The sequence below is a fragment of the Delphinus delphis genome, chromosome 11, assembly GCF_949987515.2.
Source record: "Delphinus delphis chromosome 11, mDelDel1.2, whole genome shotgun sequence".
Classification (NCBI taxonomy): domain Eukaryota; kingdom Metazoa; phylum Chordata; class Mammalia; order Artiodactyla; family Delphinidae; genus Delphinus; species Delphinus delphis.
In genome coordinates, this window is record NC_082693.1 from 56,965,053 (window position 1) to 56,983,716 (window position 18,664).

The 18,664-nt window shown below is 41.1% G+C and overlaps 1 protein-coding gene across 2 annotated transcripts in view; it reads left to right on the forward strand.

The window, feature by feature from the left end:
• LGR5 (leucine rich repeat containing G protein-coupled receptor 5) overlaps positions 1 to 18,664 on the forward strand; it is a 119,552-nt gene that overhangs the window by 86,976 nt on the left and 13,912 nt on the right. For both annotated transcript variants that reach the window (XM_060025241.2, XM_060025242.2), the window contains exons 5-11: positions 7,872 to 8,087; positions 9,863 to 9,934; positions 12,721 to 12,789; positions 14,171 to 14,242; positions 17,797 to 17,868; positions 18,017 to 18,085; positions 18,227 to 18,298. In XM_060025241.2, coding sequence (XP_059881224.1) covers positions 7,872 to 8,087; positions 9,863 to 9,934; positions 12,721 to 12,789; positions 14,171 to 14,242; positions 17,797 to 17,868; positions 18,017 to 18,085; positions 18,227 to 18,298 — 642 coding nt within the window. The remainder of the gene's footprint in view (positions 1 to 7,871; positions 8,088 to 9,862; positions 9,935 to 12,720; positions 12,790 to 14,170; positions 14,243 to 17,796; positions 17,869 to 18,016; positions 18,086 to 18,226; positions 18,299 to 18,664) is intronic.

Consider the following 18,664-nt stretch of genomic DNA (forward strand, 5'->3'; position numbering starts at 1 on the left):
TAGGTCCTTCTAGCATGCATTTCCTGTTACCTAACACTTCCTTGTAATGATTTGACTGACTACCCTTTAGCAAACATGCTCTATAAACCATGTCTGCCTGGTTTACTGCTAGATCTCCAGCACCAGGTACTGTACCTGCAAAGAAAGCACCCAAGAAATACTTGTTGAACTGAACCAAAGCATCAAACTCTAAATGATGTTCTAAACAGCTGCTCAAGATCAGCTAATCTCCCCCGCTTTGACTGTAGCCTGCATTCACTGATCTCCCTGGCTCCCAACTCTTATCTCTGTACCCTGGTTTTTCCTCCCTGCCCTCCCTGAGCTAAGAGTTGGGTCCCAGTGTTTCCTTGAGGGATTTTGAAGTTGATCCGTCTACAAGATTTAGCTTTCCCATTGGCTTAGCTGAGGACTCCCCACTTCAAGAGTAGGGTTGAGAGAGGAACCCTAATATTGTCTCAGGTTGATGAGATTCAGATTAGGCAGGAATGAGAGGATGTTCCTGAACACAAGGCTCAGAGATACAGTGGGAAGAAGCTACAAAAGGGACTTGACTTGGTCACAGAAATAAGAGAAAAGTTTAGCTAGATAAGGTGAATGAGCTTTGAATATAAGAATGGAAAATTTGGGTTTAAAAGGAATGGTAACATGGGAGAACTGTGGATTCCTAACGGGGCGACATAGAGCCCAGTTGTAGGGAGACTCGTCTGGCAGCAGCCTGCAGGATTAATTGAAGAGATAAGAGATCAAAAGCAAAAGGACCAGCTAGAGGCTGTTGCAGTGACGCAGGTGTGAAGAGATAAGAGACTTAATAGGCAGTGGAAGTCGACACTCTTGGAGATGAAGATAAATGGAGAGACCTTGGTGAATGTTAGTCTGGACAGCAATGGAAGATGCAAAAATGACCCCCGGATTTCAAACCCTGGTGGTAGCTGGGAGACTAACGGTGCTCCTGACAAAAAGGAGGTCTTTGTTTTCTATGGAGAAAAATGAAGCTAAAAAAGTCAACGCTCATGTTACTTTGGCTGTAGATCATCTCCCTGTTAAAAAATTCACAGCCATGGTGACCTCGGAGAAACTGAGCAACTCCATGTAAATTGACTTTAAAATATATTTCTCATTGGAGTCTTGTACTTCCCAGTGATGCCAGAGAGGCAGAGGTTTGGTTCTATTAGACACTTCATCCGGCTACTAGTCGAGCCAGCTGACTAGTCTCTACATTATTTTTTTTTTTGTAACTAAATATAATTTTTAATCCTGCAAAAACTCCTGGTAATCATCCGAGAGAAAGAATAAATGATATGACTATTAGTTCTGACAGGAGCATATCTGCCCCTTCTCAAGAAAAGTTATAATTAGAACTCCAGGGTTTGTTTTTTGGTGAAAGAAGTTGACCTCAATCACCATTAGTGGATTTGTCCATCTGTAGGTAATTACAGAAACTAGAGTTGGGACTAGTCTCTAAGTTACTACACTTCAATGAACCTCTAGAGTTTCCCTCTCCCCAAGCTGCAAAGATGGAAAAAACTTTTTTATCTTTTCAGAGACAAGTCTAAAGCAATAATTTTTCTTCCTGGTTTTACATTAAGTTTACCAGTAAATAAGATGGAGAATAGAAAGATGAAAGAAAAAATTCCCATATAAGCAATCATGGTGTTTATATGCTTAGTATCTTCCTAGGTTATAGATGGGAAATTTCATTAGAAGGTGGAATTCCACATTGTCGTGATTTCATAAATATTAAAAAACAATACTAACAATAAAAATGACTCATATTATTAGGAAGAATTCATATAAATCAATACGAATTCAATCCGTAAGAGTTCATATAGATAAAATTCTATCCAGATAGTATTATTATAGTGATCTGACAAATTCAATTCCAATGATCCACTGGTTTCAGTGCAATAAAATTCAGTAAAATTTCACCATAACAAAGACTTTAGGGAATTGGTCAAATTTTGTTATATACAAGCTTGGAACTACATGCTTTTCATAATAATGGAAACAATTTTCATTTCTTAAAATTTTATAAATGAACTAAATCACTGTGTTCATTTGACTCTTCAGGAATTGTTCAAAATGGTCTCATAAAATGTACAAATGTGTGTACAAGAGAGTTGATCGTTTAAAACTTACGAAGAAAAATGCTCATCCAAATATAAAATAGCTGTGTCAAATGCTGTGCTTCATAGCTCTGTTTATTGTAAGAGTCCCCATAAGCTGTATTATACCTGCAGCTGCAGCATTCTTCACACCTTTGCCTTTTTTTTCCTCCAGTCATCCATGTTAATAATTGACAATATTACAGTCATCAGAGATGGGAATTAGCCAATATCAATGGGTTATCTTTTGACTAACGCTTTCTTCTTTGTAGTTAATGGCTCATCAAAGACATTCTCAAACAAAGGTATAAGTTTGTGTGATACATTGGCAAGGTAGCATGTACAAGATATACGTAAAGGACTATTTTCTGGAGAAACAATAGCAAGAGTGACCTCATAGATTCTCTAATCCCTACTATAATGCCATCTATAAAGCAAAAATTCCTTTCAGGAGTGTGGAGCAGGTAGGCAAAATGTTTCTTTTAAAAGAGAAAATTTGTAAAATTAAGCTTTTATGCATGAAAACATTAGGGAAAAACTTCAGAGAGAGAAGTTAAGAAAATAAGCACTTTTTTTTTTTTTTTTGCCTGTTACGTTCCAGCTCCTCCTCACATAAGATACACTGATATTACAGAACTGTATTCACAGTGAACATGCAGTTCTGTCTTATCTTTATTTTGTATAATACTGGGTAACGTTCATCCCTGCATGGTTCCCTCCACCCAGTTGCCCAGAACACTAAACCACCATAGCTTCTTTGTCTTCCCTTCTGGTCACATCTAGCAAATCACCATGTTTGGTCAGACCCACTTATTTAGCATCCTTCATACCAGGCCTTCCTCCACATTCCCATACTTCTATAAAGCACTCCTCCTTTCTCACCCTGATGACTGCAACTGCCTTGATCACTTCCTGTCCCCCCAGCCCCTCTTGCACACAGCTATCAGACTGACCTTTCCACAGCACATCCATTATTAGGGTGTTCACTCTGGAGACAACACGACACCCCCATCCCAGAGAAATAGTTTTATGCAGATCTTGAAGATCACTTGGGGGAAGGTGAGACGTTTCTCATAGGTTTAGTAATCCAGAAACTTTCTGGGAGTGAAGTTATTCAGACTCCAAACGCTTACCTTGGATACGCAAAGTTGTTGAAGCCTGTCAGGGTGAAATGGATGGTCCTGACCAGGTGCCAGTGGTGAGGAGAGACAACCCAGAGTCCCTGAGAAACAGCCGCCTTGGCCCAGCAGTTTGTGCGGTAGAATCCTTTTGGCAATGGTAGAGCCCTCCGACCTCCAGGCTTCCCTCCAGAGAAGGAGTTTCAACGTATGCCCAAAAGGCATGACGAATCCATTTCTCATCACTTGTGGTCCTCTAAGTGGCACTGCAGAGGCTCATAGTTAATAAAAATTCTGTTCTTGCACTAGATGATATCATATTTTTCCTCAGCCATTTTCGCCTTTGGGGACTTTTTGGACCTTTGCTGGAGAAACACAAAAGATGTGTGCATCTCCTTTTCTCTGTGGAAGCCTTCCTATAACACCAATCAAAACATGCAGTGCTGGACATATGTATTAAGGATGTACAGTGAGTAGAAAATCAGCCATCCTGCCAGTCCATATGACCAAAAAAAAAAAAAATGGCAATCTCCGATAGATTTGAAATTACAAAGGATTAAGAAGCTTCAGAGCAAACAAAAGAAACTTCAGGGCAGGGGGAATGATACTACTTCCTAAATGTGAAAATTTTTCTCCAGTAATAAGCCTATCATTTGTAGAGTGCTTTACTGTTTGCAAAACTCTTCTGCATATATTTTTCTCATTCAATTCCCGTAGCAATTGTGTGACATGTTGTGATTCTGCTTTACACATATGAAAATTGACCCTCAGAGAAATTAATCAGAATGCCCCTAATCTCAGAATTTAATAAGTGACAGAGTCTTGACTTAAATTTGTGTCTTAATTCTCCTAACTCAGTGCACTTTCCAGTCTACCATATGCTCATTATGTAGGTGGTTGCATGTGACATAGGAAGTAGGGTAACGTTTTATTTTATCTATCATTTTCTGTAACTTATAAGTAACATACAGAGCATAAGATGGGTGCCATTTCCTACATAGTGATTACTTTTCAGATTGCATTTCAAGATCATAGTTAAGAGGTTTGTTTGTCCAGAAGAAGGTGAGGCCACTCCCTTTGTTAAAGTGTTTCATTTTGCTACACCTAACTGCACTGCAGGCTTCATGCTGCCTCTGCCCCATTACTGATGGATACTTAAATGCCAAGATCACTGCTAGGAACTTTCTCTGAGAATATGCCATCTATCCCATGTCACCACTTCTTCTTTGCCTTCAGAGTGAAGATGTGCTCTTCAGTAATGTATCAGGAACACAACTATTTGCCCTTTGTGATACTGAGATACAGATAGATAGATAGATAGATAGGTAGATAGATAGGTAGATAGATATAGATACACACACACACGTACGTATAATGATAATACTGAAGGCTGAAAAGTAAGGGTGTCTGATCGCAGACACCTCTTCATCATTTCTGTTATGAGGGATGAAAGAAGTAGTCTGCATGTCTCAGAACTGAAATTCACTGACAAGCTAGCACTCATGTTAACCAACTTTTGACTAAGGGAAAATTTTAATTGACTTCTTTTTTTCTGACTGGTTTTATGGTCAAAAGACAAAAATGCAAACTGTTAACCCACTTCAAGCAGTAATGATTTAAAAATCATTAAGGTGCTTTATAGTTTTCAAAGTCTTGTTGTGTTCTTTTCTTTAGTAAGATAGAGTTACCCCCAATTTACAGATGTGAACGCTGAAGTCTGTTGACTTGGCCATGGTCATACAGCTGTTATCTGATTTGGACCCCAAATTTCTCATCCCAAACCTCTGCACTGATTCACAGATTCTGAGCTGACTGCGCGCGCACACACACCTTTGTGACTTGCAGGAAATAGAAATGAAAACCAAAAAACCCTTATAAAGTGCAGCCGTATAATGTAGTTATTCTTGTTGCTCCTGATAATATTATAGAACCACATTTCTACGTGTGTTTTCATGTACTGTGTTCTCGCGTTTTACTTACACTCCAGTGCTTAACAATTGCATTTTCAAGCATATGAATAGAAAACGCCCAGCTGCCCCACCAGACCAGGTTGACATAATATGAGCTTTCTGTTTACTCACTGAATAGGCACAACTCGTGCCCTGCCAGCTGCTTTGTCCACAGTCTTAACCTTGCTCTGTAAGAACCACCTGTATGAGTGGCTGGATGATGAATTCTATACTCTGGTTTGCCTTGGGATCTTCTGTTAAGATTGACTCAGATAATACCTCTGAGCGTGAACAATATACCACTTTCTGAAATAGGTTTGGACCACTGCAGCCAGGTGGACGTGGACTTCAAAAACACCGCATTGAGAAGGAATACCATTTATGGGGAGCTTCTTGGATGAAGAAACTGTTGAGAAAGAGAAAAGCTTAATGCTGCACTCAGGATACCTGAGTACTGGGTCAGGGTGTATTAGTATTTGGAGTATTAGGACTGTGAAGAATTGCCCTGTCCTCCTCATTTTAGATAGCACATTGCTCTAAGATCACGGTGTAGAAGCCAGATTACATCCTTTTTACTGGAGGTGGGAGATGATTCATAAAAGACACCTATCCAGAGAAATGGACTTTTTAACAGTGGAAACTGATACCAGGGTCACTTTAAGATCCAGCAGAAACTTTGGTAGTAACTTGAATAGCGAAAAAGACAAGCCTGTGACTCAATGCAGAGAAAGCCTTTTCCGTACATGTAACCTGATGGCTACACTGAACCTGAATGTCAGTCCTTTTCAGGACTTAGAAGCACTTGTAGTTTCAACGCATAAGCAACTAGCAATCATCAGTACGTCAACTAAAACTCGGAACTTCATATTATTTAAATAAAATCATCATGCTTTAATCAGTGCAGTCATTAAGGAGAGTTACATATGTGCTTTACTCTTAGTCAAACAAAATCAAGCACCTCCTCATGCCCCGATGACATTATACCTTATTTGAACACAGGCCGAGCATGTTGTTGCTGGAATACGGGGAAGAGATGGTGTTGAGTTCGTCTAAACCTTTCCAGTTCCATTTGTAGACAGAACCTTGAGATATTTGGAAACTGAGTTTCTGCTGCCTGCAGTGATAGTTGTTCTACTGGAGATTTAATTGTGAGTGGGCTGTGACACCGGACTTGTTTGTTCCAAGTGACCTTATCTCAGTATCAAAACTTGGCCCAGGGCTTCCCTGGTGGCGCAGTGGTTGAGAGTACGCCTGCCGATGCAGGGGACACGGGTTCGTGCCCCGGTCCGGGAAGATCCCACATGCCGCGGAGCGGCTGGGCCCGTGAGCCATGGCTGCTGAGCCTGCGCGTCCGGAGCCTGTGCTCCACGACGGGAGAAGCCACAGCAGTGAGAGGCCCGCGTACCGCAAAAAAAAAAAAAAAAAAAACTTGGCCCAGGACCTTGAGGGCATCCCTCCCCATTCAGTCAGGAGAAGCAGGAGCGAGGGCATGGGTGGAGTGAAATGTGTGAACAAAAGTGAGGAGCTGCTTCCCATTGAGATTAACTCCCTACCACAGAGAACTCGATTTCTAAACTGTTTAAACTTGGTCTGCAGGGGATTATTTTGTGATCCTTGTGTGCTTCCTGCATCTGTTTAGTCTTAAGTGCTTGCTAAAACATTTTTCAAAATCCACTCGTGATTTTCTAATCCTTCCTAATACATGCGCTGCTTAAAACGCAACTCTTCTCTTTCTTTAATCCCAGCTTTGAAAATGCAAACCAATGTGTGCGCCTTGAGAACAGACTGGAAAAAATGACTGAGGGCTGTTGGATGCATAGCTGAATGTTGATGGGTCTGTTCATGCACCTTACAGAAAATTTCAATTTGTGTCTGCCTGGTCACTTCAATATGAAAAGTTAAGGCATTGTCATTACAGCCATTGTTTATGTTGGATTAGGGTGAAATAAATGTATTGCACTCCCTCTGCTGGCTCTGAAGCTGTAACAGCTTATTAACTAGACCTATTTTTAGATGTATTTCCCCATTTTTTTAAAAAAAGCAGTGTGTAGAAAAAGCAAGCAAAAACTGGGAAAGCTGTTGATTTTGTTGTTCATTTAAAATGTCAAGAAGAACAAACATCTGCTCAATGTCTGGTTCGGATGAGCAAGAAAGCCTGCAGGTTTAGGCTTTTCAGCACAATAGTAAGAAAAAGGGGGGGGCACCTCCCTTCTCCCTGAGGCATGCCTCTGACAACCTTGTAAATATTACTTGGTCCCTTTCAAATACTGAAATAATCTTTTCCCAGAGCTAGTCAATAAGTATGTTTTGTATGTTCAAAACAGTCCAGGAAAGTAACAGCATTTGTTTGTCTTGGGGTGGGAAGGAGCAGAGAAGGTGTCTTTCTCCTGGTGTCAGAAAGGGAAGCTAAAAGATCACGCTGAAACGTTATACCCCAGGGAAGGCCACTCCCTTGCCGGAAAGCGTGTTATCCACAAGGCTGGAAGAGAATCACGGCACTGTGGAATTTTACAGCAATGGTTCTACTCATGAGTGAGAAGAGGCTACCAGGAGAGCAGAATGCTCCAGGTGTCAGGGGGTCCTGAGGACCCCGAGCCCTGTTTCTCTCCTATGAATCAGCAGATTGAGGTTTTCCTGCGAAGGCGCGTCCTGTGCCTGGGCTCCGCTCTCTTCTTCTGCTCTTGCTTTGCTCTCTTCCCCAGGCGTCTGGATGCCAACCACATCAGCTCCGTGCCCCCCAGCTGTTTCAGTGGCCTGTATTCTCTGAGGCACCTGTGGCTGGATGACAACTCTCTGACAGAAATCCCTGTCCAGGCTTTCAGAAGTTTATCAGCGCTGCAGGCCGTGACCTTGGCCCTGAACAAAATACACCACATACCAGACTACGCCTTTAGAAACCTCTCCAGCTTGGTGGTTCTGTAAGTTTCATTGATTTTTTTCCTCTCTCTTTTACCAGTTTCTAAATTCACTGTAACACCTCGTAATTCACTGTAAGGCCTTGACCTTAAACAGATAGCCCTTCAGACTTTGAATAGGGACATTTTAAGGGAGGGGAAACCCCCCAAAATGACTCATAAATGTTCTAATTGTGTAAAAGAATTAAACAGCATTTATCGAGCACCTGCCAAGGGCCAAGCACTGCTAGGCATTCAAAAATAACAAAGTATGACCTCTGTCTTAGGGAAGCCATTGTGTATTGTACAGGTAATCACCACGCTGTATGGTTAGTCCTGCGACCGAAGTTAATAAAAAAAATCCCTTATTTCTGATAATAATTTATAATGCAGGTCAAATTGAAATATGCCCTTCTTATTATTTAATAAGAACTTCTTGACCCCCTTCCAAGGGAACAGAAGCAAGGAATGAACCCTTGACAGCGAGCTATGCATTTGTATGGCTTTTTTCCTTTGAAGTCCAGATTTCACTATTTCAAGTAAATCAAAAAGATTCTCAAGTAATAGTTTGAAAACTAATCAGTTCAAGAGTGTAGAAGGATGTCCCACGTGTATAACTATGTCGATCAATCCTGATATAGGACAACAGTAGTTGCTTGACAGCCTCTAAGAGCAGTTTGCATGGAGACTTCGTGGAAGGCGTCTTCTGCACTATTTCTGGCTTTGCTCCATGCCCCCCACCAGCCCGTCGCTGTCTTCAATCACTCCACTTTTCCTGATGACACGTCAGTCTCTTGCACTGCAGTATATACTCCTTTGACGGCTGGCCAGCATCTCATCCATCTTTTTAGGCTCCCCTCAACCCTCTTTCCTCATGTGTTGCATGTAAAAAATCCTCAATAAATGTCACAAAGATGTCACATGAAACCAACATATATTTATTAGAATGAAAACCTTAGTCTGAAAGGATAGGACATGTGGGGTGATAGTAACGAATTTCTACACTGAATTTCACGTACAAAGGTGACGCTTCTATCCCACCAGAAGCTGGGTAGGTGCTTTAATTTTTCCCTCCACTAGAGGGAATGGATTTGCAGAGATCCAGCTATTCTTTTTCCCCCTGTCCTTAAGCCGATTTTCCAAAAACCCCTTTGGGACTTGGTCCGGTTTTCAGTTATGCCCACAGCTGTTCTCACTGGCCCTGACCTAACCAATTTAACCATTGAGCCAAAGATGATAATTAGAGTCATTTATACTACGTCAAGATAACTACTCTCCTTGGGCAGCCAAAACATCTGATCGCCATTCTCTGTGGCTGAGATTGTCGTTTCCTCTTAACCTGTAGCCCCACCCTGGGAATGTAGCCATGATAAGCCATCAGCTTTAATAGAAAATGTGCTTAGTACACCTAGGACCTTCCTTCCATCCTTCATTTGTCAGTGTTGGTCAGAATCTCTATTTAGTATCCTACATCCCAAAGCCACACTGAACAACCTGAATTTACTTTAATCAGTCTCGTTGCTCACTCCGTGATTATCATACACTCCATGCTATCTCAAACCCAAAAGGTAAAACTGTGACTGCCTATTAAATTCTGGGGTATAGCATCATCTGTGGTAAGAGTGAACGGGGCGGATAGCCTTTAAAACAAACAAACAAAAACGTTAAACAAAGCATTTCTTATATATAATCAGTGCATTCTTTAGCATAAGTTTCTTGGGATTTCAGCAATCAGAATGTTGTGCCTAAGCTTCAATGTGCAGTGTGCCTTCCTGACCGTCAGTAATGTTCTCCTGCAGGCATCTCCATAACAATAGAATCCACTCCCTGGGAAAGAAATGCTTTGATGGGCTCCATAGCCTGGAGACTCTGTGAGTTGACCTTTTATTTGTTTCCAGTTTTTCAGTGTTTTCAGGACTATTCTGAAGGAATCGAAATAGCCTTCAAGTCAGACTTGCTATTTGGTTTGGTTAATTGCCTGAGCTTTAAACAGATATTTACAGTGGCTTCATCTTACCCACACACACACACACCCTACAGAGCTGAACAATAAAACAGATTTTGTTTTAATGTATCAAGAGTGATAAATGAGTTCGAATCCTTATAAGCTAAATGAGATGTCCTCTACTGAGCAGTGACTGTTTGCTTAGGAATGTGTTCTGTCAAGGATCAGTTCCATATTGTCACTCGGGCTCACTATTCATGAGTCTGGTCCAACCCCCCCCCCCCCCCCCCCCCCGCCCCAATGAGAGGACGCAGAGTAGCAAATGCCAAACTCTGTCCGATCCAGAGGGAACAGGCGTCTCATTAGCAAATGGTGAAGCTTCCTGCTGAAGCAACTCGGAAGTCTACAAAGTAGTAACAGTAGTACATTTATTGAGTGTCTCTCTAACCAATATTGTACTGAGCACTCAGCATACATTGTTTCAGTCACTCCTACAAGCATCCCATGAGAGCAGGTGCTACCATACCATTTTAGGCTCCAGTAAGGTTAAGTTACTTTATCAACACGACATAGCCAGTCAGTGCATAACTGGGATTTGCTTCCTTCCCTAGTTTGACTCCAAAATCCATGCTTACCACTATACCCTACTTCCAAAGAGTGGGTCAAAACCTCAGTTCTGAGTTGGTCTGTAATAAAAATACATAGAGTCCAGCCAGCTGACCACCCAGAGCCACAGCGAGAACAGTTCTTACAGCCTCCCCAGGGCTGAGCTGTTTCCTAGGGGAGGGGCTGCTCTTCATCGCCCTGTTGAGTAAGAGGCCTAATGAGGGTGCTCACAGGCAGTGAGATCACCTTGCGTGCTGGGAGAGGAAGTGGTTCCAGCTGCGCCCTCCTCACCTCCATGTTTTTCACACTCAAGTGTAATAAGCCACACAGCGCTGCTGAATCTACAACACTGGCTCTGACCAGGACTGCGGAAGGGCGTGACCAAAGACCACATCTCGTATGGCTTTGGAGCCCTTGTTCATTTGCATACAGAGCTTAGCACTTTGTACCTGGTCAATTTAGCTTCTAACCAGATCTGGGTCCACTCATTTCCTGCGGGACCTAACAGCTGTCCTTCCAGGGTTACTTAAGTCACTCTGTGCTTCCTCTTAGAAAGGAGGAATCATCCTCATAAGGAGATGCCAAAGGTGAACTTGTCCAGGAAGGACTTTGAAGTCGACTTAAAGGCACAGGCAAGCTGTTCCCATCAGCGGCTTGGGAAAATTAGAACATCTCCCTTATTTACACAAAGGCTGGGCTGGGGAATATTAGCAATGGATAGCACCTTCCAGTCCTTTTCAACACAACAGGAACATAAAAACAAGATGGGCTTTGATAGGTATTTCCATAAATAGTCTTCCTCACCGCCCCCCACCACCACAGGGCGCTTGAGGTAAGGACCCAGGATTGCAAATTCATGCAGTACATGCTTTCAGGGCAAATTCATGTGAGTCTCAATGTCCCCTCTTCCCTCGCCTTGCCCAGGGCTACAGAGGCTCAGTAGATTGGTTATTCCCAACCTCTTCCTTTCCCTCACTAGAAATCTAAGTAATTTATAAGGACCCAATCCTCGTTTAATCAAAACAGAGCATCTGGAGAGATTTACAAACAGGAAGAAAATTTATGTCCACAAAAGACACAAGTTTCCTGCCTGCTGTATAGCTTAAGGATGGTTTGTGCCAGACAAGTAGGAATCTTGATTCATGTTTAACTTGGTCAAATTATCTCTCTCTTAAAGTTAAATAGGAATTCTTCCCCACAGAGGAAGATCTAACCACATCTGATTGCCTGACCAAAAGGTTTTCTGCGTCATCTGGGAAATCTGCCGTTCCCAGAGACAAGGCGGAAATTACTTTTTCATATGGAGATGTAGATAAACGGTGGAGTTAAGTCTAGAAAGCGCTTGTGAGTAATGGAACTGAAAAGCCATTTGTGTCATAACAGAGAAACGAATGATTTGAGATTGTTTGGCCATTCCGTCTCTATGCAGGAAGGATGATAGAGAGCTTTGCCTCACAGACGTCACCCTTCGGATCTGAATCTTTATTTGCGACCATGTGGAAATTCTAGACCTGAGGTTCTTCCTGAGAGTACCCTGTACCACATAAGCCTCTCCAAAAGTAGGCTACCATCCTGGACCTCAGGCTGGGAGAAAGACAGGAACTGTACCAGAGTCAGGAACAAAGCCACTCTCCTAGATGTCCCCTAGGACATCTGAAAAGCAGTGGGACAAAGTCAGAGAATGGAGGAGGGGACTGGAAAGCGGATGTGGTTCAGGAGCCCCGAGGAGGGTACAGACTAGCTGGCAGCTTGGTGAGCGGGGTTCGGGTGAAGAGCTACAGCGGCCAGCCGCCAACACCTGGCCAAGCGTCCCTCCTGCTTGGACATTCACACTGCTGTATGTCCCCTCCCTTCTTTTACTGCCCAGTGCCATTGAGCCGTGACTTTTTGAAATTTCTCATGACCAGTCTAATGACCATTTTAATGCAGATACTTGTGGAATGATGGTGGTCAGACAACCAACACAATCTCTCTTCATTAAGAAAAGGAATGAGAATTGTTATCAATGATACTGGTCCATGGGAAGAGCATGTTAACGTTCCTTGTAAATGTAATATATATGAATTTTTAAGTGAAAAACTGAACATATTATTTACTTATTTTCAGAGATTTAAATTATAATAATCTCGATGAATTCCCCACTGCAATCAGGACACTGTCCAACCTTAAAGAACTGTAAGTAGGACAAATTTAGTGGGAGAACTATTCTTTGTGAATTTATATTAAAGTATGTTTGACGATTGCACCTAATACGACTTACTAGAAAAATTTAAAAGGTCATGTAAATAATGATTAACTACATCCAAAATATATTTTAATTTGCTTCTATCACCAACAAACGGCAGATAATCATTTTTTAATTTATAATGGATTTCTCTAATATATATATATATTAGAAAAAAGGATACATATTTCTTTAAGCCATACTGTTTTTCTAAGCCACATTTTCCCAACATTTATATACGTTATAGGTTTGTAGGGGACTCTATCGGAATTCAGTTATTTGCTGAGCATTTCAAAAAGACAAACTTTCCTAGGTTGCATAGGACTGGAGGAACACAATATATGTGCCTAGTGTAGTGCTAGATGCCTTCATATACATTATTTCATATTTTTTAATGTTTCATAAATCTTATTTAATTCTTAAAGAAACTCACCATTTTACTACAGTAAAGCGAACTTTCAGCTATTAGGTTGCATATATTGTCTTTTATATATTATAATTACTTTTCTTTGTACCTAAAAATGTGAATAACCTATGTAATGTTCTAACACTTGGAAAGGAAAATAAACACAGAGCCTATTCTCTTGGCAGAGAGAAATAAGACACACAGCTAAAGGAGGTAGACAGCAGGGCTTGTTTATAAGAAAAAACCTCTATGTGGTTCTGCCTCAGGAAACCCCACACGGGGCTTAGCTGGGAAGTCATCATTGTCTGGGTCAGGCAGCCCCAAGACTGCCATTCACCTCATTCAGCCACAGGCCCACATAGACCAAAGACCATTGACTCTACCCCTCTGCCAGTCAGACAACATTAGCACTGACAGATGAGAATCAATTTGTTATTACAGACTCACTGAGCTGGGGCACCTTTCTTCAGCTCAGGAAATTTTGTCCTCATAAGGAGATTACTTAACTCTCTACTTCACTGCAGCTTAAGTCAATTTTCTCTTCTCCTGGCTTTAAATGGGGTAAACAGGAGCGATCATAATCCTCTCTCCAAAGATGGTTTCCTCGGTCTCAAGTTGTTATACCATGATGCTCTATTGGATATTAACAGATGGATTTTCTTTTTATAGCATTAGGTTGTAAGTTTCCATAAAGCACAGTTATTATTTTCAGATTCTTTATTCCTCTTTCCAGATGACAGCTTGTGATATCTTTTTCTCCTAGAGAGTACGTGAGGGCACAAACATTTCAAAATGCATAGAGGAATTTAACCTTATCCTCTAGTTACTAAAATTGCTGATTATTGCCACGGGTTTGGTGAGGGGAATATTAAATGATTTTACCCCACAGGTTATTTTCTATAAATTATCTTTTCCTCTCTTTCTAGAGGATTTCATAGCAACAATATCAAGTCGATACCTGAGAAAGCCTTTGTAGGCAACCCTTCTCTTATTACAATGTAAGTAGCCATAGTTCTTTTCGATTTTTCTATCCTGCAGTATAGCATGAATTGCACTTTTAAGCATACTATATTTGCCCAAGTTTTGTCTCGGTCACTGTAGTGTATATGGAGATGTTTTGCTAAGTTTTAGCCAAATGCTGTAGCAATATTAGAGATTCTTTTTCTTAGGACCTACAATGTGCATTGCCTTATGTTTGGTATCTTCAAATGCCTCGTGTCACTGCACAATAATCTTGTGAAATGCTTTTTTGCTTATTTCTATTTCCTAAGGAATAAAACTGATTTTTAGAGCATCAATGTCAAGGTCACCTAGTCATTCAGAACTTGAACCCAAGTATAGTAGAAACATAAATTATTATGTTCTCACCCCCAAAAAGATAAATATATGATAAGTAGTTAATTATCTAGGTTGGGGGAATCCATTCACCACGTATACGTATATCCAACCAACACACTGTAAGCTTTAAATGTACAATTTTATATGTCAATTATACCTCAATAAAGCTGAAATAGAAATACATACATACATACATTATTATATATGATAGAGGTCCTTTACCGCAAGGAGGGGGAGATGAGGAGACTACTGCTTTACGCTAAGTAGCCATTCGATACCCATTCATTCTCGAGTCCAAACACTGAGTTACATTTATACAAACTAGGATGTAATTCTGGAAAGGTGCATATGTTCTAGGAAGGTGTATATGAGGATCTGTATGCCATAATGGCATAAGATAGAGTTACAACTTCAAAGTAGGATTAATTCTATGTTTCATAGTTAGCACAAACAGAAAATTGATCCTGTGTAGGTACATATAGGAAGGTGAAAATACGTAAGTAATAGGCTGGCTCTTAATTAAAAGACAACTGGCAGGTTTGGGACATAGTATTGGCCTAAGGTCATGGGTGGGGGGTCTGAAATATGGAGGAGAGTAAGGACGACTTCTGAAAAGGACTCTAGAGCACTTCCTGGCAGATATCCGGCATCCTGTGCCAACTTGATAGAGAGGCTTTCTGGAGCCGTGTAGCATTTGTCACAAATGCTCTGGAATCCCAATTAGCCCTGACAACTGAGAAAAAGAAATACCATTCATCATTTCTGAAACGTTCTGACAGTATGTTGGCAAACTAAGGGGGTTAAAGTTTGTTGCCAGTAAACATTAGTTCTCATTAGAGAGTATTTACATACTGAGAAGTTGGCAGATTGCATTGCCTTTCTTTGCCCCTTCTTTCCTTGAAGCCACAGGACTGGTTTTCTTAATCACCCTTTTGATATGTTAATACCCCTTGAAGAGGACTAACAGCCCCCCAATACTTATTAGCACTTCTCTCCACTCTTTGCTGGCCTTGACTGTTTTCTCCCGGAAGCTCTTCTGTCCTTGCTTCTGCCTCCATGTCTATCTCTGTCACTACCGTCCCCGCCCATACTCCCCCCAACCCAGATTTCTTTGCTTTCCTTGTCCATTGGCTACCCAGGCCTCATTTCTTCCTCTGTGGTCCCCATCCTATCCATAACTTCTTTCCATCCCCTCTGCCACCAGCCCCTCTGCTAGCCATTACCTCTAGATTTCTACCAGTCTAAGGCTCACCCCCCTGCCTCTACCACCAGCACAGTGCTCACCCTGGAAGCACAGCATCCATGTTGTCATTCTCTTGCTGTGAAACATACAGTCAGTGTTGTCTGTTTACGTTAAACGCCAACTCCTTTCCCTGACAGTCTCAGCTTTCCACATGGCCCCAGCCAACCCTCCTGACCCATTCCTCAGTTACCTTACGCCATAACCCAGACCAACTAAGCTACATTCATAGGACAGATCCCCTCCTTTATTTCCTTTGCTCCTATGATTCCGTCCCCTAACTATGCTTGTCGAAATTCTGTTTTCCAGGGTCTATTTCAAATGGCATTTTCATGAAGTTTTTCTTGACCTCATGAGAGAACTCCCTCCTGAGAACCCTATAGCTCCGCCTTGTGTTTGTGATACTTATGCCTTATGTACATAAGCATGTGTATTCATAGCTGCCCATTGTACTTACATGCACGCAGGTATATGAACCTAATGACATACAAACAAGCACATAGTGTAGATAAGGGATAATGTAATATTCTGAGGACAGCTCCATTTCTATATTGTAAGATGTATAGTCCTCCTATAATCGAAGAGAATGAAAAAAAAGAATATATGTGTATATATATATATTCCTGAACCACTTTGCTGTACACCTGAAACTAACACGACGTTGTAAATCAACTATATTTCAATAAAAATATTTTAGAAAAAGATTTATAATAAAAAGATGTACAAGAGAAAACAAACAAAAAAGACCTATAGTCCAGCTCTAGCCCTTTCTCTTACCAGTTGTCTAATCGAAGGGAAAAGAAGAAGTCAGAGGGTGGGAGTGCGGACGGGGATTTGGCATGTTGAGTGACAACTATATCCCAGGCCCTGTGCCAGATGTTACATGTGCATTAGCTCTTTTAATGTGTACACAAACCCTACTACTAAGTATTATTACCTTAGTTTAACAGATTAGAAAGTTGAAGCTCTGGGAGATAATGAGCTTACCAAAATATCTGAGCCTCAGCTTCTTCCTCCAAAAATGAGGGAAATAGTACCTAAGTGTCTATGCCGTGGATCTTATAAAGTTGGCAGGTGGATTAATTGAGCTCTAGATGTGAAAATGCTTTGTCAACCAGAGAGTCATATCCCCTTATTTGTTTGTTTTATCCCAACTGATTCCAAGCTTCTTTAGGGCAGGAACACCTTATCATTCTTATTCACATCCCCAGCATCTAGCATAATGCCAGGCACATAGTAGATAGCTAATGACAGCCTCCTTAATAAATCAGTCTTTAACGGCAAGCAGTACCTACCCTCATGCTTTGAGCATAAGAGACACCAATAAATATTTGTTGAATTTAATTGAACTGGAAGGATGTCTCAGCTAAGAACTGTTTGTGGGACTCCATTGACCAGGCGGTTCAAATACCTTTACATTGAAAACATCTGTAAAACAAAATATTTCTGAAGTTCTAATAATGTCTTACCTTTTAGAGCAATCATTGATTTTTTTTAAATCTAATGTTACAAAAACCCAGAGTAGCAAATTTCCTCTCAAATAATTTGAAGGATCCTTTGTGTGTGTGTCATAAGATTTGACCAGAGGATATGACCCTCATGTGACTATATAGAACTTCATCTTTCTTTAGCTAATGATATAACCGCCAGCACCTTGAACTACCTTTTGCCACTCAATGGATAAGCCACAGATATTGGAGGCAGAGGAAGAGCTTTAACTGTACTCAGTTCACTTGCTTTTCTCCATAGGAGCTGACATTCATATCTGCCTTGCTGTCAGAGATTTTCAATTTTATGTAGTATGGATTTCTCAGCAAAAATCTCATAATACGAATGAAAATACTTTTGAGGTTTACCTGAAACCAAGTAATCAAAATTACACAAGTACATTGAAGGCATTTGTTGAAATTCTGAACAGGTGTTCATTTGTCATTCAAGTTTTATACTAAGACGTTGGTCTTTGGATTTTTTCAGACATTTCTATGACAACCCTATCCAGGTTGTTGGGAGATCTGCTTTTCAACATTTACCTGAACTAAGAATACTGTAAGTGTTTATTTCTCTTACAGATCATTTTCCCTTTACAAGGTTGCTGTGAAGACCAAATGAACATTTCAAGTGCTTTGAAATGGCCATAAAAATGACCCCTTCCTAGAATCTTCTCCCAGTAATGCTCATGTACTCCTCCTTCTAGGACTTTGAATGGTGCCTCACAAATAACTGAATTTCCTGATCTAACTGGTACCGCGAGCCTGGAGAGTCTGTAAGTACTTGAGTAGGCTCTTGACTTTGCCCAGAACTTGCACTACCCTTCAAGCCTGACCAGTCTTAACATCAGTGCATCAAAATATGTCACTGTGTGATGCCTAAATACAAGAATGATGTCTGGTTTGTGTTTCCACAGGACTTTAACTGGAGCGCAGATCTCATCTCTTCCTCAAACTGTCTGCGATCAGTTACCGAATCTCCAAGTGCTGTGCGTGTCAGTAAAGCAATAATGTTGTGTAAACGGGGGTGAAATGACCAACATTATTTCAATAATCCTTTAAAAGAGGAGAAAGTTCTTTCCTCGCAGGTTTTCAGGAGGTCAGGCCTCCTTTGCCTACTTGGGGCCAGGGAAGTGGCTCTCAGATGTGACCCTGGTAATAATGGCAACGACGTACCCCTTGTTTCCAAGTCCCAAACAGTCTCCCATTAGAGTTTCAACTAGCACACATTTCCCTTCAGAAAATGGATATGAACAAGCCAAAATAATTTCATTGCCCCCAGCCCCAAATCCTCTGCAGAGCAGGAAAAAAAAAAAAAGAAAATCATGGATCAAAAACCCAATATGGATGCCAAA